At 43.3% G+C, this 22,642-nt stretch overlaps 1 protein-coding gene across 1 annotated transcript in view; it reads right to left on the bottom strand.

The window, feature by feature from the left end:
• Positions 1 to 22,642, bottom strand: part of LOC144508552 (adenylate cyclase type 1-like) — a 273,546-nt gene that overhangs the window by 95,702 nt on the left and 155,202 nt on the right. Inside the window, exon 7 of the mRNA XM_078236602.1 lies at positions 8,704 to 8,845. Within this exon, the coding sequence (XP_078092728.1) occupies positions 8,704 to 8,845 (142 nt within the window). The remainder of the gene's footprint in view (positions 1 to 8,703; positions 8,846 to 22,642) is intronic.

Raw genomic sequence — 22,642 nt, 5'->3', positions numbered from 1 at the left:
TGGATATTGATAAGATGGAGGGGACGGGTTAGAAAGTGGCAGATGGAATTCAATGTCAGCAAATGCATGGTGATATGTTTTAGTAAAAGTAAATATCAGCAGTAATTATACTCTGCACAGAAGTAGCTTGGCATTTTGGAAAGCAGAGGGTTTGGGGGTATGCTTCTCAACACATTCATCAGGCGGCAAAAAAAAAAAAATTGAATTCTAACTTTTCTTACAAGAGGCGAAAACATAAAAACCAAGAGTTAATGATGAACTATATAAAATCTTACTAATATCTCTGTACCATGCACATTATTGAGCTTCATACCATAGGAAGGATATTGAGACATAAGAGTACAACACAGATTTATTCGGATGCTATCTGCTATCAAAATATACATGTGAACCAAATTGCAGTTTGATTTTGTTGCCACATCATAGATTACAGGTTAACAATAATAGAAGTGTTTGAAATTATGTGAGGAAAGGGCAGGGTAAATCAAAGGCTTTCCAGTGGCTGAGGAATTAAAAAATAAGGAGCCACAGCAATATCTGACTACATATAAGATTTAGATTAAAGGGCAGTGGAAACTCAAAGAATTGTGAGGCTGCAACATTTATTTTCAAAGTTATTGATGAGGGAGGAACTGTTAACTTTCATGATTATGTTGGAGAGTTGGGTGAAGGAGAAGGGGGTTAAAGGAATATGAGAACAAGGTTTGTAATTGTGATTAGAACTATTCACTCGGGTGGAAGGTAAATGCCAATAGGGTCTAACTGGACCGATTGGCCTATTTCCTTGTTGAACCTGCAATGTATTTCTTTGTATAACTTGAGCTGTCTCAACCCATTTTGTAATGAGTACAAGCCCAAAGCACAGAACAATCCACAAGTCAATACTAATTGGCATCAAATTAGCAAACTAACAAAAGAGTTGCTTAGGTTAGTCAGTATACAAAATGAGAATGGAAATGTCCAACTGGCGCTGGAGGGATTGCTCTTCAGGTGCTTGGTGAAGATACATTTTTAAGTTGGAATAAAGAGCTGTGTCATGTGACTAGGCCATTTTATGTTTGGCTTATGAGTGTTTGATGATAACACTGAGGATGTGAAAATGGAAAGATATTCCATTCCCCAATGCCAACATATTCAGCGATGTTACAGCACAGGATTCAGTGGATGCAAAGTCAAGCCTTCCCCTATTGAATTCTCTACCTGAACTGTGCCAAGAGATTGTGTGCTGTAACATCTCCCATTGGGTTAGAGGGAAAATTGTAAGTGAATATCATGTTTAAGTGGTCTCCAGCAGGATTCCCCCCCCCCCCCCCCCCCCCCGCCCCCGGCCGCCCCCTCTGTGGACTAGTAAGTTTCAAGGGGTCTGCTAAAAATAAGGTTGTGGCTTACACTGCCCTCTGCCTAGCATGATCTCTTATCACTGACTGGCAGTGATGCCCTTTGTACCCATATTTATAGCGGGAGAGCAGAGTTGAGGAATAACAATGCAATCAATAAAGATTAAGAATGAGGAGTGCAGAAGTTGGGAGTATCTGAACCTGCTATTTTTAGTTCATATACTAGCTCATGCAGGCTGAGCCTGGGTTGTTCACAGATCTGCTGTATCACATCTGTTGACTTGCATGAATGATTGTGGCCTTTCATGATGACTGAGATTGGTGAGAAGTCTGCACAGTCAATTTGTCCATCATGGACATAGATGTGTTCACCCTAATCCAGGTACTGCCTGCAGCTGAGAGGTGAACACATAGGAAGAGTTATGGAGCCTGGAGTGTACAACATGAGGCAGAAATAAAAGGATTTAATTTCTGTCTGAAGTGCTGAATGGCACAGGTATCTGTGAATTAATGACACTGAAAGCAGGGGAGGGTCCATGTCAGGCTGACTTTAACACTGGAGCACATGTTGTGTGTTGCTGTATCACTCTTAACTATTGTTACGAAATGTAATTTAAGCAACAACAACTTATATTTATAGAGCACTTTTAACATGACCAAAGATTCCAAGGTGCTTGGCAGGAGTAGTATAAAACAAAATATCACACTTCAGCTGAGGCAGCTGCAGACAGGACCTGCAATGTTGGAGATATTAAAGTAGGGGAATGCTTGAGAAGCCAGAATTAGAAAAACACAAATTTTCTGTCCACCACGGGAATTGTAGCAGGCAAAGAGCGGACCATGGAAAGGTCTGTTGACCTCTGGTGGGGTTTTCTGGTCACGCTCAAAACCGGAAAATCCCGCCCAATATATCAGAGGATTGTGGAGAAGATTACAGAAACAGAGAGGGGTGAGGCCATGGAGGGACTGGAAAATATGAGTGACAATTTTAAAATGAAGACATTGCTGACTGGGAGCCAGTGTAAGTCAGTGAGCACAGGGATGATCAGGCAACAGGACTTGCTGAGAGTTAAGAGGGCAGCAAAGTTTTTGATGACCTCAAATTTACAGAGCGTAGAATGTGGGAGACCAACCAGGAGTCAAGCCCAGAGGTACCCAAGGTATGAGTGAGGTTTTGAGTAGCAGATAAGCTAAGGCAGGAGTGAAGGGTAGTGTTCCGTCACTGAAAATCAGCGGTCTTCAGGATGAACTGAATAAATACTTAAAGAAATTGCAGGAGAAGCTGAATTTATTTCCTTGCTAGCATTTTCTAATACTGTGGCAGGGCTGCCCATTGGATGAGTTTTAACTGTTGGGTGCAAACTATCCAATGATTAAAAGTTTTTGAAAAACCCTTTCAGAACTTTTATATTTCTTCCTAACTTTTAAAATATGATGCTGAATATTTATATAATTATGGACATCACCATTTATGTCAAATTCTGTATAGGTTTAGAAACACACAGCTCTTTGTGGGATATATTATTTTAATGGCAAATTACTTGGAGCATTTTTCTGCCCTGCTGCAAGCTAAGAGATTTCCTGGTGATAATGCACCAGAACTTTTCTGCAGTTTGTCCAATGAATACCGTGGTGCCCCCACTTCTGGATCTGAGTAAAATCATTTGGTACTAACGAAACAATGGGCTGGATCTTCTGGCCCTTTCCACTGGTGAGATCTTCCGATCCCATTGACAGCAACTCCCAGTGGCGGGACAGGCAAGCCATGCAAGACGTTGCAGACATCAACGGGACCGGGAAATCCTGTTGGTGACCAATGGTGAGCTGCTTCCGCCATCGGTAAATATATCTTGGGAGACTGGAAAATCCCACCCAAAAGTCCTTGGGCCCTTCCACCAGATTATGCTAATTATAGATGAGGTAGACCACACCTTAATTCAATCAATCAAGTTTTTACGTTTTGTAAATAAAATAACAATCACCAGCACTTTCTCAAGGACAATTAGAGAGGGGAAATAAATGTTGGCCTTACCAGCATTGCCCACATCCTACCATTGAAAAAATATATATACAATATATATGCCAGGGTTTAATTGCATAACTAAATTTTATATAAACTTCCTTGTGTTGCAGGATTTTGTAGTTTTTCTATTCCATGGGAGAGAGTGGGGGAGAGGGGTGTGGCGGGGTGGGGGGGGGGGGGGGTGGGGGGGGGGAGCTTCAGAAGCAAAGCCCAGCTAATCCCCAGCTTCACAAAATAAAAGCATAAAATTGAACAGGCCGACTGCATAGGAGGTAGAAGGAGTACAGATGAGATAAAAGCCATTTATAGATTCAGTTACACATCTTCTGCTTAACATGTGACATAATTTCACATACTCCAAACACTCCAAATGTTTTCATTTGAAATTTTTCGATTAGTTTTAAATAGAAGTATCCGCACACTCAAAACATCGCTGAGGGAAGATTTACCTCTTGTGCTAATGGAAAGAAAATCAGGCTGGTAATTTCACAGCCATATGATTCGATTGGTCCAACTTTGTGATATTTATTGTGCCCAGTCACCAACTGTGCCTGAATGCAAACACATGGAATTCTGCCCTCTTGAAGAAACTGATTCATTAGCGGTCAATAAACGGACTTAATTTTGATGCAAAACAAAGGAAGACTAGATTTTCACCCGTTCACAATAAAATTATGGCTAAACAGTGAACCTTGATCTCTGAGTGATTGATTTAAAAGATAATGGGGGTGGGGATTTTCCACCTCCATTGTCGGTGGCTGGGAATGACGGCAGAGGAACAGAGAATCAAGGGGGAGTCCCAAAATGAGAGAAAATACTTATTTCAAATTGCATTTTCAAAAGTGTACGTTCACATATATATTTTGAAAAGCCATTATACTTTTTGATTGCACATCACTGGTGCGAACAATGGATTAATGTACCCAGGCTTCGTGGCATAATTGGATTTGTGCTGGGAACAATGCAAGATAAAGGGTTGATGGAGTTTATTTGGTTGGCAAGGTGGAAAAGGAGGCAGGAAATCATGTTAGCGGGGCTTGTTCTTCTGCAAGGTCAATTTGCTAAGCTGGAAGTCATTTTGAAAAATCACCTTTAACCTGAACTAACAGCATTTGGAGATTTGAATTTTGCTTGCAGGTAAATGTTGATATGACCTATTTGGCAATATTTTGAAATACGGCATGTAGTCACAATATTTTTCTATCGGACGGGGAAACATTGGTCCATGTAGCCTATCCTTCCAAGCCTCCATTTAATGGTTCAGGAAGTAATTGTCCTCCAACATTTTTCTCAACGTAAATTCATCCTCCTTAAAGCCTGTTATTTTGTGTTATATCAAGCTCACTGGTAATCTATTCTACAATTCCTTCTTACTAAAAACAAAAGTTGCCTAAATGTTCTCTAATTTCTTTGACATCTAGGGCACGATCTTACAAGCCATTCATGCCTCGCTCCTGCTGCAGTGAGGTCGGAGAATTTGGCACCCAGTCAAATGTCTGTTCACTGTAGTGGGATGGGAAAATCCTGTCAGTATGAACAGTGGTAACATTCTGGCCTTAATGTTAGAAGTGCTTTTCTTAGCCTCTGGATCCAATGCCTGACAGATCATTTTTGGATCCAAGTTCTTTCAATCCATAACAACCTAGAAATGTTCATCAAGATCTTTAAAGAAGAGACAATCTTGCTGAGAAACTCAGTCCTTTAATTCAGTTATCATCCTTTTATCCTGCTTATAGTATTCCGACAATATTCTACGGCTGGAATTCTCCAAACTCACCTGCAGCTGGGTTTATCCAGTCCTGCTGCTGGGAATGGAGATTTGACTGAGCAAGGTATGCGAGACTGGAGAATTCTGGCCTATATCTTTCTCGTATCCTGGAATATGGTACTCTACATGTGACCTTACCAATACCAGGTACAGGTTCAACATGGCAAAGTGAAATACATAACACGTCTTTAACTCCTCTCATGTGCTTGTGAATTTATGATGGATGGTATCAAGCCTTTCCACCATTCACAAGACATAAGTTGGGAGTGTGATTAAATAACCTCTGTTTCCCTGGGTGAATGCAATTGCAACAACACTCAAGAAGCTTGATACCGTACAGGACAAAACAACCCACTTGATTGGTGCCCATATAACATATTAAAGATTCACTCCCTCCACCACTAACACATCCCAACGGCAGAATGTTCCAGTTATAAGATGCACTGCAGCAACGCATCAAAGTTTCTTGGACAGCATCTCCCAAACCTGCAACCTCTACCACCCAGTAGGACAAGGGCAACAGGTGCAAGAGAACATGACCACAAGTAAGTTCTGCAGCAAATAACACACCATCCTGACTTGGAAGTATACTACTGTTCTTTCATCAGTGGGTTAAATTCCTGGAACTTCCTTCTTAATATTGCTGTGGGAATAACTTGAACACATGGACTGTAGTGGTTCACAAAGGCAGCACACCAACGCCATCAAGGACAATTAAGGGTGTGCAATAAATGCTGACCTTGCCATATTCTGTGAATGAATTAAAAAATAGATTTTGTGTGGTGACAACCCTATCATAGAACAGAGATCAATAGGAAGGAAAAATGGTTTCTGAAGCTTTTGAGCCAATATTCCACTAAATAGTTTTGCAAGGATACTACAGTGTTGAAATAAATTGCAGCAGCCCCAGTGTCCTTGGCAAAGTAACCTGTATGGCGTTGCTTCAATCCCCATTTTAAGATGCATTGTGGATTTTCTCCTTGTATAGTGAAGACATTGTGGATGTCCACCTGATTTCTGCATTGTATGTTATTTTCTGAAAATGAGTATTGAATTACATAATTTTTTATCGGTGAAAGCTTCTGAATGTTGAGGAAAACAATCACTCTCTCTTTGTAAAATTGTAGACATTATCAGCAAATGTACAAATGATGATCAGTGGTGCACAGGGGATGCCACGTGACTGGTAAAATTGGATCAACAACTTACATTTATATAGTAAAGCATCCCAAGGCATTTTTACAGGTACATTATCAAATAAAATTTGACATTGAACCACATGAGATATTCAGACAGGTGACCATAAGCTTGGTCTTAGATGTAGGCTTTAAAGGAAGATGCTAAAGGAAGAGATGGAGTTAGAGAGACAAAAGAATTAGGGAGCAAATTCCAGAGTATCGGGTCTAGGTGGATGTCTGCAGCCTCCCAACTAGTGCTCTATGTTACTGCTGTAGCTAATACAATATTATAGTAGAAGGAGGAATTGTGTAATCTCAGTAATACAATGGTGAATGGAACACTGGCTGTTATAAGAGATAGATACTATTGATATCTTGAAGCATATAATGTCATAGGCCAGGACTTTGTGGCCTCGCCCAGGTGGGACATGCCAATAAAAAGTCTATTGACTTTCGGTGGGACTAAAGGATCCCAGCAGCAGACGGGACCAGAAAATCCCAGCATTAGAAATTAGTCAATATGGCTTCTACTGAAATTGCTGTGCGGCTGCAGATTTTGTTCCAGAAGTCCGTATAAATTTGAGATTTCATCTTCCCTCATGTGCCATTCCCCGCTGAAGTCCAGATGAGTGACATATTCATAGAATCTCTCAGTACAGAAAGAGGTCATTCGGCCCATCAAGTCTGCACTGATTCTCTGGAAATGCCTAACCCCCTGCCTATCCCTGTAACCCTGTGTGTATTTACTATGGCTAATCCATCTAACCTACACATCTTTGGACTCTATGGGGAAATTTACCATGGTTAGTCCATCTAACCTACGCATCTTTTGAAACTAAGGGGCAATTTAGCACGGCCAATCCACCTAACCCGCAATCTTTGGACTGTGGAAGGAAACAAGAGCACCCAATGGAAACCCACGCAGAAATGGGGAGAGCGTACAAAGTCCACACAGACAGACAGTCACCCAAGGCTGGAATCGAACCTGGGTCCCTGGCACTGCGGTAGCAGTGCTAACTACTGTGCCATAATGTCCTATTGTCCCAGACCTCCTAGGCTTGGGACATCATTTCATTCTGTTGCTGTTCTTCTTCCTCCACATTGACAACGTTGTGCTGCTGTGTTCACCGAAGAACTCTTTCAAGAAACATTTTTGCACTTCCCACCAGGGAATATTTTTTCTTTCCCTTCTATGCTTGAATGACAGATTTTAAATGGGAAAAATTAACCCAGTTTTGAAACAAATTAAACCCTGGGCAAAATTACATGGTCCATGTTAAGTACTAAATAACAAGTAGGTAGCAAAAAAAGTCTCAATTAATGCCATTAAAATATGCATTAACTAATTCCAATTGCATTATAACTGCTTACCATAGTAATAATGTGTGTATGGGGCCTAATGCACAGAACAAATTATACTCTCCAGTGAAAAATATTCCAAAATAACACTATTTCTGATTTTATAAAAATTGAATGAAAATCACAGATACAAATAGCACTAATCCTCCTGGAAAAGTATTTTAAATCTTTGTCAAACCCAACTTCAGTGCTTTCTATATTATGAGATTGTAACATTATATTACAACGCAACAATGGAATCTGTTGGCAAGTTCCCCACAGAAACATTTTTTACAACTGCAGATATTATCTCAAATCTCTGCTTTCTGAATTAATTTACCTCCTAACCCTTGAGACCAAAAAGACTTTCATATCCTTTACCTAGACTGAAGTAAATCCAATGTCTGAAACAAAATAATTGCACAACTGGTATTTAAAGTTTCTAACAATATTTCTATTTATTAGGTTGAATAGAATGAAGTCCCCTTTTTTAGTAACTTACCTGGTGTGCCCTTAAGAGAACACTAGTGGGCAATCAAAAATCAGCCCAAGACCCCTTTTTTTTGGATATTCCCAGGAGCTATCCAAAAACAACACCGGACCGCGGGCAGTCTGTTCAAAGCACACCTCCTCCCCTACCCTCACCCAACACCATCACCACAGACTGCTTTCCCTGCACCACCCTATCCCCACATCCAGCCAGCTTCCCTGCTCTCCCACAAATGGTGATTTGCCACGGACCACTTGCTTGAAGTTTGCAACGCAGTGACAACATGGTAATAAGAACCAAGCCTCAAAGTGGCTCAGGCCTCATGCCAACACTAACAAGGAAAGGGTTTAGTTGCTTCACTGGCTCTGTGCCCATTTTGAGCAGGAATTAAATATCAGCCCCTGCAAAAGTGTTATGGAAAACAGGTTGAAACTATAACCAATTTAGGTATTCTTGTAATTCAACACAATTCAGCAAATGGAATCTGAGGCTTATCTTGACATTTCAATGTAATATTTCTGTAGGCTTAAATCTTAACTGTGAATCCAGAGATCGGTTTTTTGACTCACTTTCCTTCGATGAGAGGGCACGATGAAGAAGGTTTCAATGTTATGCTTTTTAAGGAAACTGTTTCTCTCGTGCCCATATCCTGCTTCAACTTCATAATCTCCATTCAGGCACTCCAAGGTGGTCTTTGTTATATGAACCTTTCTAAAACCAAAGTGAAGACATTAAACAAAAGTAACACTACAGTCAATCACTGAATTGATTATGAACATAAACAAGCATGATGTCTTCACCAGGGAGTTATGAAGGCCCCTAATTATTACAGTCAAGTACTTAGAGATTTATAGAACCTCTTGATATTTAACCCAAACATTTTCAAGTACCCAACAACAGCAACAACGCCTTTTAGAAATGTTGGATTTTGTTCAGGTTTTATTTCTTTAAAAAAAAACTACAGAGAAATGTCAAAAAAATCAAAGCATTCTGGAAAAAAACTATGGCATTGTAGACAAACACATGAAACATTGAGAAACTATGGTTTTAATGTGTAGCTCAAGGCTGTTATTGTCAAAATGATGGATAATAGATCTAGTGAATACCATTTACTAATTTGTCACCATCTTATTACACATTTATTTAGGATTGTGCACTGAAGACATGAAACAAAACATTACAAATGTATTTATAATTTTGGTAAATATATTGTTACAAGTGGAAATTAAATGGCTAATTTCTGTCATCCTTAATCGAGTATCTGTCTCCGTGCCATTTTATTCCTCCCCTGACAATTGTCTTGTCGCCCATCTTGTCCCTTATCCACTCACACCCTATTTCTTTGCTGACAACCTGCATTTTTTCATGGAGTAGTTGTTAATTTGCTGAAGGAGAAACTTAGCAAAGGGAAAGGTGTGCTAATAACAGGTGTAAAAATGTAGCTGGGTGAGCTCTAGGAAGTTACAATACTGTTGCCTCCCCACCACATGAAGATCCTTCTCCCATTCAAACTTTCCTCACCAGATCCACAATATATTTGGAAATCAGCAATTAGAAGCAGATGGGATTTATGAAATATTCCATTGGGAGCAACAATTATCAACTCAGTCAGCGTCTTACCCTCACCCAGGTTGGTCTTGGATTCGTCTATAAGGTATGTCATTGAGGTAGCTTGGTGGAATTAGGATATCAGAAGTGGTGGCTCTTCACATGATTCCATTCGTTACAGGTGTTTGCATTATTCTTTGATATGCAATTGATGCTGAGACTTCTACATGTAAAATTCTGCCCTATCTCTCCAACATGTGCCCCTGCCACCCCACCTCACCCACCTGCTTGAGGCCTAGATACACACATACACACACTGAACTTTCAATGTTAAATGAAGAGGCAAATGCAAACAGCCACGGCAGAGAGGAAAGATAAAGGCCGGAATCTTATGGCCGTTCACGCCAGTGGGAGTTTCCCATTCCGCTGCAGCGAATGGAAATTTTGCTGAGTGCCAAATTCTCTGACCTTGCAGCTGCGGAAGTGAACAGCCAGTAAAATTGCACCCAAAATGTTTGGAGAAGAAGTTGCCATTCAGGGGCATTACTCAATCATCAACATACTCTCCTATCCGGGAAATTCAGGGACATTACTCAATCATCAACATACTCTCCTATCCGGGAAATTATATCGGATATGGTGGGGAGAGAGGAACAAGGAACTGCAGAAAAGGGAAATAACGCAAAGAAAAGTCACATTTTAAAACTGCAAAATATCTTGTACACCTGATTGCAGTAGGATTTTTGTAATTATACATGTCTATTATGGCAAATTGTCACATTCCATCATTCAATATAATTTATTCAACATTTTATGTCTAAAGTTTCATTACTTTATAAATGCTGTATGCACAGTAATTTAGTGAAAGAAAGATTGTGCCACCCATAACTCATTTGCATGCAAGGCATCCAAACATATGACTGATTAATTTATCCACACACAAAACAAATTCTACATTTCACTAAGATCTGCAAATTCCACTTATACAGAATTGCTTCTTTCCAGTATTGACAGACTAATAAACAATAGCCCAGAACTTCTGAGCAATGGAATCATCGTTGGATTGCTGCTCCTCTCAAAACATTCTCCCAACTTAATGCTACTCCGCATTTCCTCAGAGACCTTCTGAACACAGGCTGTTTACAGAAATGCAGAGTGGGGTGCAGCACCACTCAGACAGCTGCGTCAAAGTGGAGTTGAGTCTGGGAGTCATGCTCCTTTTTCACAGCACTAGCTGCCATACGGCAAGTTTAAATGTGCAGTCTGAATCTGAATGAATGAACGGGTGAATCTTAGGGCTAGAACAAACAGAGTTGTTATCTCTGGTTTGTTACCCATGCCATGTGATAGTAAGGAGAGGAATAGGGAGAGAGAGTGGCTACAGGGATGGTGCAGGAGGAAGGGATTCAGATACCTGGACAATTGGGGCTCATTTGGGGGGAGGTGGGACCTCTACAAACAGGATGGTCTACACCTGAACGAGAGGGGTACCAATATCCTGGGGGGGAATTTGCTCATGCTCTTCAGGAGGGTTTAAACTAATTCAGCAGGGGGATGGGAACCTGAATTGTAGCTCCAGTGTGCAGGAGGTTGAGAGTAGTGAGGTCATGGATAAGGTTTCAACGTCGCGGGAGTGTACGGGAGGCAGGAAGGTGGTTTGAAGTGTGTATACTTCAATGCCAGGAGCATCCGGAATAAGGTGGGTGAACTTGCAGCATGGGTTGGGACCTGGGACTTCGATGTTGTGGCCATCTCGGAGACATGGATAGAGCAGGGACAGGAATGGTTGTTGCAGGTTCCGGGGTTTAGATGTTTCAGTAAGAGCAGGGAAGCTGGTAAAAGAGGTGAAGGTATGGCATTGTTGGTCAATGACAGTATTACGGTGGCAGAAAGAACGTTTGATGAGGACTCGTCTACTGAGGTAGTTTGGGCTGAAGTTAGAAACAGGAAAGGAGTGGTCACCCTGTTGGGAGTTTTTTATAGGCCTCCGAAAAGTTCCAGAGATGTAGAGGAAAGGATTGCAAAGATGATTTTGGATAGGAGCGAAAGTAACAGGGTAGTTGTTATGGGGGACTTTAACTTTGCAAATATTGACTGGAAAAGCTATAGTTCGAGTACTTTAGATGGGTCAGTTTTTGTCCAATGTGTGCAGGAGGGTTTCCTGACACAGTATGTAGATAGGCCAACAAGAGGCGAGGCCACATTGGATTTGGTACTGGGTAATGAACCAGACCAGATGTTAGATTTGGAGGTAGGTGAGCACTTTGGTGATAGTGACCACAATTCGGTTATGTTTACTTGAGTGATGGAAAGGGATAGCTATATACCGAAGGGCAAGAGTTATAGCTGGGGGAAAGGAAATTATGATGCGATTAGGCGAGATTTAGCTGGCATAGGTTGGGGAAGGAAACTGCTGGGGATGGGCACAATTGAAATGTGGAGCTTGTTCAAGGAACAGCTACTGCGTGTCCTTGATAAGTATGTACCTGTCAGGCAGGGAGGAAGTGGTCGAGCGAGGGAACCGTGGTTTACAAAAGACGTTGAATCTCTTGTGAAGAGGAAGAAGGAGACTTATGTAAAGATGAGACGTGAAGGCTCAGTTAGGGCACTTGAGAGTTACAAGTTAGCCAGGAAGGACCTAAAGAGAGAGTTAAGAAGAACCAGGAGGGGACATGAGAAGTCTTTGGCAGGTAGGATCAAGGAAAACCCTAAAGCTTTCTATAGGTACGTCAGGAATAAAAGAATGACTAGGGTAAGATTAGGGCCAGTCGAGGACAGTAGTGGGAAGTTGTGCGTGGAGCCTGAAGAGATAGGAGAGGTGTTAAATGAATATTTTTCGTCAGTATTCACGCAGGAAAAAGACAATGTTGTCGAGGAGAATATTGAGATACAGGCTATTGGACTTGACGGGATTGAGGTTAATAGGGAGGAGGTGTTAGCAATTCTGGAAAGGGTAAAAATAGATAAGTCCCCTGGGCCAGATGGGATTTATATTAGGATTCTCTGGGAGGCTAGGGAGGGGATTGCAGAGCCTTTGGCTTTGATCTTTATGTCGTCATTGTCTACAGGAACAGTGCCAGAAGACTGGAGGATAGAAAATGTTGTCTCCTTGTTCAAGAAGAGGAGTAGAGACAAACCTGGTAATTATAGACCAGTGAGCCTTACTTCTGTTGTGGGCAAAGTTTTGGAAAGGATTATAAGAGATAGGATTTATAATCATCTAGAAAGGAATAATTTGATTAGGGATAGTCAGCACGGTTTTGTGAAGGGTATGTCGTGCCTCATAAACCTTATTATGTTCTTTGAGAAGGTGACCAAAGAGGTGGATGAGGGTAAAGCAGTTGATGTGGTGTATATGGATTTCAGTAAAGCGTTTGATAAGGTTCCCCATGGTAAGCTATTGCAGCAGATACGGAGGCATGGGATTGAGGGTGATTTAGCGGTTTGGATCAGGAATTGGCTAGCTGTAAGAAGACAGAGGGTGGTGATTGATGGGAAATGTTCATCCTGGAGTTCAGTTACTAGTGATGTACCGCAAGGATCTGTTTTGGGGCCACTGCTGTTTGTCATTTTTATAAATGACCTGGATGAGGGCGTAGAAGGATGGGTTAGTAAATTTGCGGATGACACTAAAGTCGGTGGAGTTGTGGACAGTGCGGAAGGTTGTTGCAGGTTACAGAGGGACATAGATAAGCTGCAGAGCTGGGCTGAGAGGTGGCAAATGGAGTTCAATGCGGAAAAGTGTGAGGTGATTCACTTTGGAAGGAGTAATAGGATTACAGAGTACTGGGCTAATGGTAAGATACTTGGTAGTGTGGATGTCCAGAGAGATCTCGGTGTCCATGTGCATAGATCCCTGAAAGTTGGCACCCAGGTTGATAGGGTTGTTAAGAAGGCATACAGTGTGTTAGCTTTGATTGGTAGAGGGATTGAGTTTCGGAGCCAGGAGGTCATGTTGCAGCTGTACAAAACTCTGGTGCGGCTGCACTTGGGAGTATTGCGTACAGTTCTGGTCGCCGCATTATAGGAAGGATGTGGAAGCATTGGAAAGGGTGCAGAGGAGACTTACCAGGATGTTGCCTGGTATGGTGGGAAGGTCTTATGAGGAAAGGCTGAGGGACTTGAGGTTGTTTTCATTAGAGAGAAGAAGGTTAAGAGGTGACTTAATAGAGGCATACAAGAGGATCAGAGGATTAGATAGGGTGGATAGTGAGAGCCTTTTTCCTCGGATGGTGATAGCTAGCACGAGGGGACATAGCTTTAAATTGAGGGGTGATAGATATAGGACAGATGTCAGAGGTAGGTTCTTCACTAGAGAGTAGTAAGGGCATGGAATGCCCTGCCTGCAGCAGTAGTGGACTCGCCAACATTAAGGGCATTTAATGTTCTATGTTCTATATGAATGGATGAATGAGTGAATAGGTTAGGGTGGTAGGGTAGGTAGATGAGGTGAATATTTTTGTGTGGTAGGGGTTCAATGAGGTTTTGGGATTGCCTAGTCTCCTAAGAGTATGCTGCTTGAGTCCATCGACTCTTTAACTATAACTGTTTATTTACAGCATGATTACACGTTTGGACCTCCGCACAAAGTTAGAGCTGCTCCTCTTCCAGATTTCTCTTCACAAGGGTGGCTGACATCATCAGCTTCCCAGTTTTTTGAGGAAATTGCTTCAAACTCCACTGTGGGATCCTCAAAGAGAGCCCCAAGTGTAGTTAGAATGAGAGCCATCTCCAAACTGGGACAATCAAAATGAGATTTCAATGACCTGACTGCTCTGTTTCAATATTCATCGTCCGTGATATTCTGAAAGGTCATCATGTGCTGCATGGTGCAGGGTATGCTTCAGCAGAAGGGTTTGACACTCAAAGAGAGAGAGAAAGGAAGGCCCCAAATTCTCAGAGGAAGAGGAAGGTGGAGAAGAAGGGTCAAAACATTCCAAGGCAGAGGAGTCTTGCCACAGGGCGGATGTCTGACATGCTAGTGAGAGGTATGCCACGGAGAGACTTGGTGGGCACACTGGTGGCTCAAGTGCCAGGGTGGCATGCATTGATATTGTGTGGCACCTTGACCTCCCTCCAGGTGCCCCATCACCTCCAGGAGTGACGCTGGGGCCCTCTGGCACTCACAGGGAGGATGAGAATCAGCCGGACACCCTGAAGGCCTCCACTCAGGACACTCTGACGGCATGCAGTGTGTACAGTTCCCTCTGCCTGTGCCCGCACCCGCTCCAGCAGCACAAGCCATCGAGAGTGCTTCTGCCCATAACCAGGAGACCTTTAAGAGTCCACAGCCCTCCAGGGCTCAGGCTACCAGAGGACACCTGCCAGGGTCATCACAGCATCTGGATGTAGCAGTCAGCAGACTGCTCTGCCCCTGCACCACGGCATAGTGATAGGGTTAGGAAAGTGAAACAAAATTACGTCACCTCAGAATCACAGGTGCTCTATCACTGTGAATAAATTGTACTTTTTGAATGGGTATGTGAACAAAATGGTCAGATTAAAGCATTTTGGCTTGGATCTTGCAATCCTTTTATTCTGAGGTTCAGCCTTCCTCACACTGAGTGTCCCCTTTTAAGGTTAACACCTATGTGATACCACCCTTACTGCAATATGTTATTGGACTTTTGTGTGTTGTCAGGGAGAAGTGTGTAATTCTTTATTAGGAGTGTATGATGGGTGATTCAACAATTAGCTCTCGTGGGCCAACGAGGACTCATCAGATATGTGACTCTCTGTACATTTGGGTTTCCTTCCTGACAGTGTCCCGAACCAAGACAATGGCCTGAATATCAGATGTGCACACTCGGAGGGCCGAGAGCACAATTAATGGCCATCCAGCGTGAAACACATTCTGTGAAAGGCTGAGCGCTGTCGGGGAGGGTGGGAAGAGGGCAGGTGCTGAGAGAAGGGAGTATGTGGGCTGGCATTTCCAATGTGCTCCCTCAAGGGGACAGCCACTGTGGGACCGTCTGAGGGAACCTGCTGACCCGTGAAAAATAAATATCAGTGTTAAAACTATACCATGAGTATCTCGACAGCACAATCAAACACAGACCTCAGTCTCCAGAGGATGGCTTCCCCTCCTCCAATTCAGCCTCTGGCAGGGCCTCACCTCCCTGCATAGCCAGATTGTGAAGGCCGCAGCAAACTGTGGCGACGTGGCAAATAATCTCCGGGGAATATTACAGAGAATGATCTGAGTTCCCCTTCGTTGAAGGGTCAGTTATGAGGGGACATAGGTTCAAGGTGAGGGGCAGGAGGTTTTGGGGGGATTGTGAGGAAAACCTTTTTTACCCAAAGGGTGATGACGGTCTGGAATGCGCTGCCTGGGAGGGTGGTAGAGGCTGGTTGCCTCACATCCATTAAAAAGTATCTGGATGAGCTGTTGGCACACCATAATATTCAGGGTTATGGACCAAGTGCTGGCAGATTGGATTGGGTGGGATTTCAGGTATTTCTAATGTGTTGGTGGGACTTGATGGGCCAAAGGGCCTCTTCTACACTGTATGATTTGATGATTCTGTAGCAGAAATGTCGGCACTCTCTGACTCCTGTCTACAGTCCCTGAACTTAAACAGGAATCTTGATATACTTTCTGTTTCCAAAGAAGACTATGGACAACAGTAGCCTTCACAAAATACTGCAGCCCTGACCTGTTCAGTGTCCATGTGAACCATCCCGAATGTGCCACACTAATACATAATCTGGAGTGTGTGTGCATCTCCTTCCTGTAATACATGAGCTTTAACTTAGACCTCCTTGCTTTTCTGCCTTTCGTGCAGCCTTGTCAGGGCAATCTACCCCCCACACAGCCCTCCCCAACCTCATCTCACTCTCCATCCATGGTCGAACTTTGGACCTCTGTTCTGGTGGTTGCATGAGTCTCACAGAATGGGCTAGTCCAGATAAACACTGGTGTGTAGCAGCATGGGGAAAGAAAGCCCTGTACTCAGAGTCCATGGCTTCAGCAGCTTGGTGCTGACCATGAAGACCAGTTCAACATGGAGTGGGTGGGCAGGAACCAATCTGCTCCAGCAGTGTGGTGAATAATGCATCAGGAGCAGTGCAGCACTATGGCAGAAAGTTGTTGCCCTCTGCCCGAAGTTTCTTGTGAACTGAGGACAACTTTGTGCATGCCACTCTTTCTCAATGGGGTATTAGACCAATGTAGCTCCACTCTGGCATGACAAAAGCTTGGAAAGCCTCAGCCAGCTGTTTTAATGAGCATTCATGAGATGCAAATGAATGCAAAGGATGCTCACGCCACCAGCCAGCGGGAAGACCGACCCATAGTTGGGAGAATTACAACAGGATTTACACTAGCGGGTTTCCAACTGTTTCACTCCTGATAGATTCTCCCCACCTGCCCAGCACCAAACACAACACAGGTGAGAATGGGGATTTTGTTGATTTTGCTCTGAGTGTGGCGTGCAGCATCCCCTCAGTTGTGTCTGCTGCGCAAACTTGTAAAACTGCGCTGTGACCTGCTGCATGTTCAGTTAGTCGAATGCAGTCACTGGCAAGGGAGAGCAGAGAAAGACTGTCTCAGCAGATTCCTCAAGAGTTGCGCTCAGGCAGCAAGTCAGGACAGCAGCAGAGTTGGAAACTCACTGTGGGTATTTTCATAGTGAGCTAACTTTCACAGGGCAACAATCTGTCAGCCAACAATAACATCAACAATGTCAGTAAGTACTTCCAGGTCAAAGTTCAGCCAGCTGCATTTGTGATGATCTCCTTCAATTGCTTACTCCATTTGTTGCTGCACACCAGGGAACCTGAGGTGGGCCAATCTGGGACCTGAGACAGGATGAACCTGCCTCCATGCCCGAAACAATTTCCACCCCTGATTCCACCAATGTGTTGCTTCGGAGGTGGCAGCCTGACCCCAGCTTGTGCCTGATTCAGCAACATAAAAATGTGGTGGGTGGGCATGGACAGTCAGGAGGCAGGATCTCAATGTTGGAGCTTTGACGAAGGGTTATCCTGAATCGAAACATTGGTTCTATTCTCTCTCCACAGATGCCGTCCTGGGGTAGGCTTAGGAGTGCTAAGTAAAATTAGAGAATAATGCCTCAGGCTGGTTTGTCGATGCGTTCCTACCTCTGGCCACTTTTAACAGCAGCTGGCAGAGAGCAATGTCAACAAACACTCCAGCAGCAACAGGAAATCCATTGAGGTAGATAATTAGGCAATGAACTGTAATCTTTCACTGAGATTATGATTTTCCCAGTGTCACATGGACCTCACACTGTGTCAGCATCTTGGCAACTCAGAGGAGGCAGCTGCACAGCAGGGCATCAAAGTGGCGTAAGAGTTCATGGCTTTTCCATCTTTAACAGCAAAAAAAGTGACAAGACTGATGTCTTCTTCCGGCCGAGTCTTGCTATTGGATGAGCATCATCTGAAGACTGATACCTCCAAGAGTGTTGAGGTGATGCAATGGCATCCGCTCCCAACAAACTGATTCCACCCCTAGGGCACAGCCCTCAGTAGCACCCCCATTGCAGATATAGTGAAGGCTGCCAGCCCCCTTTGCAATATGGAATGCATCAATATCCCCCTCGCAGGTCATCCACTGTCCCCAACTGGGTGATTATCCTGGATTGTGGTTCTTAATTAGATGCCTTCCAGCAAGATTGAAATGGAAGATGTGCAGCTGCTGCAAATGGGTTAGGACCTGGAAATGGTCCCGGCAACTGTAAATTTCCTAAGTGTGGAAAACTCTGTCCCTTACAATTAAATCAACTATCATTTTAAGTTGGTGCATTTAATGGTACAATACATATTGATTCATATTATTTAAATCAATATTGGTAATCTGTTTATTAGCAACTTGAAGAATAGTATAACTTTGAATCAGACATAAGAACATAAGAACTAGGAGCAGGAGTAGGCCATCTGGCCCCTCGAGCCTGCTCCGCCATTCAATAAGATCATGGCTGATCTTTTCATGGACTCAGCTCCACTTACCCGCCCACTCACCATAACCCTTAATTCCTTTACTGTTTAAAAATTTATCTATCCTTGCCTTAAAAACATTCAATGAGGTAGCCTCAACGGCTTCACTGGGCAGGGAATTCCACAGATTTACAACCCTTTGGGTGAAGAAGTTCCTCCTCAACTCAGTCCTAAATCTGCTCCCCCTTATTTTGAGGCCATGCTCCCTAGTTCTAGTTTCACCTGCCAGTGGAAACAACCTCCCTGCTTCTATCTTATCTATTCCCATCATAATTTTATGCTTCTATAAGATCTCCCCTCATTCTTCTGAATTCCAATGAGTATAGCCCCAGTCTACTCAGTCTCTCCTCATAAGCCAACCCTCTCAACTCCGGAATCAACCTAGTGAATCTCCTCTGCATCCCTTCCAGAGCCAGTATATCCTTTCTCAAGTAAGGTTTAATTCAGACAGACAGTTGCTGTATAGTGTGCTCCAACCAATGGGTTCTAATTGCATGCTTCTATGATCATCACATGTAGGCTTTATGTGGCACAGTGGGTAGTGTTCCTGCCTCTGAGCCAGAAACTTTAGGTTCAAGTCCCACCTCCTGACTTGATGGTCAAAGTAAGTATGTTCACAACGCACCCAAGCAGGTTGATTATCAACTTGTGAATCCAACATACATGAAGGGAGATGGTGGCATAGTGATAATGTCACTGAATTAGTAATCCAGAGGTCCCCATTAATGCTCCTTCCGACATGGGTTCAAAACCTCTTATGGATGTTGGTGGAATTCAAATTAATAAAATTTGGAATGCAAAGCTGAGTTTTAGGAATGGTTATCATGAAACTAGCACTGATCGTTGTAAAACCTATTTGGTTGATTAATTACCTTTACTAAATGCACCAACTGGGTTTAGGTCGGTCATACTAAAGTTTTAAAAAATACCCTTTAGGGGGAAGAAATGTGTCATCCTTATCTGTTTTAACAGATATTGACTCCAGATCTACAGTCATGTGATTGACACTTGACGGCCTCTGAAATGGCCTAAGAAGCCATTCAGAGATGGGCAACAAATGCTGACCTTGCCGGCGATACCCACATCCTGTGAAAGAGTTTAAAAAACACTGCTTGTAGCCAGTAACAGCAGGAAAGGTTCCTGGTTAATCGTATAAAGGAAAGAAAGTTGAAGTCTCTACCACTGTCCATTGTTCCAGAGAAACTGTTAGTCTGCAAGTGATCGGTGACACACCACCACCATTATCATCACTTTTTACACTTAGAAAACATATTAAAATGAACGGACGGCACGGTAGCACAGTGGTTAGCACTGCTGCTTCACAACTCCAGGGACTTGGGTTCGAATCCCGTCTCGGGTCACTGTCTGTGTGGAGTTTGCACATTCTCCCGGTGTCTGCGTGGGTTTCCTCCGGGTGCTCCGGTGTCCTCCCACAGTCCAAAGATGTGCGGGTTAGGTTGATTGGCCATTCTAAATTGCCCCTTAGTGTCCCGGGATGCATAGGTTAGAGACATTAGTGGGTAAATATGTAGGGATATGGGGATAGGGCCTGGGTGGGATCGTGGTTGGTGTAGAATCGATGGGCTGAATGGCTTCTTTCTGCACTGTAGGATTCTATGATTCTATGAACTACTTAAATTGTACTAATTCTTTTTCACAGCAGGAATTGTGCATTTGAATGAGAAAATTGCAGATGTTACTCCAATATTTAAAAAGGGAGGGACTGAGAAACCAGCTAACTACAGACATATCAGTGCACCATCTATTGCTGTGATGCTCCTGGAATCCAGCATCAGGGACAGAGTTACTGAACAGTTGGACAAGAATGAACTGATAAAAAGCAGTCAGCGTGGATTTGTGAACAGTAGGTCATGTCTTACTAACCTACTTGAATTTTTTGTGGATGCAATTTAACATGGTAGATAGGGCAGTGTCTCTGGATAGAAACAGAGAAACAAGGAGCAGAATTATGCCATTCAGTCCTTTGTGCCTGCTCCACCATTCAATATGATCATGGCTGATTCTTGATCCCAATGACATATTCCCACTTTCTCCTCATACCCTTTGATGGCATTCAAATCTAAATTATCTGTCTCTTGAATACATAGAACATAGAACAGTACAGCACAGAACAGGCCCTTCGGCCCACGATGTTGTGCCGAGCTTTATCTGAAACTAAGATCAAGCTATCCCACTCCCTATCATCCTGGTGTGCTCCATGTGCCTATCCAATAACCGCTTAAATGTTCCTAAAGTGTCTGACTCCACTATCACTGCAGGCAGTCCATTCCACACCCCAACCACTCTCTGCGTAAAGAACCTACCTCTGATATCCTTCCTGTATCTCCCACCACGAACCCTATAGTTATGCCCCTTTGTAATAGCTCCATCCACCCGAGGAATACATTCAGTGACTTGGATTCCACAGCCTTGTGTTGTAGAGAATTCCGTAGGTTCACTATCCTTTGAGTGAAGAATTTTTTTCTTATCTCAATCCTAAATGTACCTTGTATCCTGAGACTGTGTTCCAGATTCCCGAAGCAGGGAAAACATCCTCCCTATATCTAGTCTGTCCAGCCGTGTCAACCCTGTTATGTTTCAATGCCATCAATTTGGACTTCAAGAAAGTATTTAATAAAGTTCCGCCCAATAGATTATGAGCAAAGATAAAAGCATATTGAATAGATGGTGAGCTTTTGATATGAGTATATAACTGGTTGGGAGGTAGGGGATGGAATAGGGCTAAAGGGAAGGTTCTCTGACTGATGGGATCTGACTGGTGGCACAGTGGTTAGCACTGCTGCCTCATTGCATTGGGGACCCGGGTTCAATTCCGGCCTTGGTCACTGTCTGTGTGGAGTTTGCACAGTCTCCCCGTGTCTGCATGGGTTTCCTCCGGGTGCTCCGGTTTCCTCCCACCATCCTAAGGTATGTGGGTTAGGTGGATTGGCCATGCTAAATTGACTCTTGTGTCAGGAGGATTAGCAGGGTAAATGTGTGGGGTTACGGGAATCAGGCCTGGGTGGGATTGTGGTCGGTGCAGACTCGATGGGTCAAATGGCCTCCTTCTGTAAGGATTCTATGGCGGTGGTTCCCCAAGGACCTATACCAGTGTCTCAGCTCCTCACTGTAGAAATGCATAAACATGTCTTGTATTTCCTTGCACTTAAAGTTGAGAAGTGATCAAATTGAAGTTTTTAAAATAATAATGGGATTTGATATAGGAAACATATTCCCTCTTGAGACAACTTAGAACAAAAGAAACAATCCTAAAGTTACATGTAGGATATTTCAGAGTGAAATGATTATTTGGGAATGTCAAATTCTCCCTCAAAAGGCACTGGATGTAGAGTAAATCAAAATTTTCAAGTTCAATTGATTATTGTGAGCTCAGGCTATCAAGTGATATAAAGCAAAGATAGTTAAATGGAGCTGACATAGAGACAAAACATGGTCTGATTTAATGGCAAAATAAGCTCAAGAAACTGAATATTATTCCTACCTTATTGCCGTGTTAACGTCGGCCTACTCGTGACACTAATAATTAAACTTTAAACTGCCAGGCTTCCCATCCATTACCAAAGGAGCACCTTGAAACCTTGGGCGGCACAGTGGCACAGCAGTTAGCACTGCTGCCTCACAGCACCAGAGACACGGGTTTAATTCCGGCCTTGAGTGACAGTGTGGAATTTGCACATTCCCCCTGTGTCTGTGTGGGTTTCCCATGGGTGCTCCAGTTTCCTCCCACAGTCCAAAGATGTGCAGGTTAGGGGGAATAGCGGGTAAATGTGCAGGGCTACAGGGATAGGGCTTGGGTGGGAGGCTGTGTCAGAAAGTCAGTGCAGACCTGATGGGCTGAATGGCCTCCTTCTGCACTGTTGTGATTCTATGATTCTATGAATCACTTCCTAGATCAACAACACAGACCTCCAACCAAATTGTAGAGGTATCCTCTGCCACTATCTGAACAGTGGAGAGGAAAAAGATATTTCTTCTTGG

This window comes from Mustelus asterias, chromosome 2, assembly GCF_964213995.1.
Source record: "Mustelus asterias chromosome 2, sMusAst1.hap1.1, whole genome shotgun sequence".
Classification (NCBI taxonomy): Eukaryota; Metazoa; Chordata; class Chondrichthyes; order Carcharhiniformes; family Triakidae; genus Mustelus; species Mustelus asterias.
The sequence above is the reverse complement of the archived record's forward strand: the minus strand, read 5'-3'. Positions and strand labels throughout refer to the sequence as shown.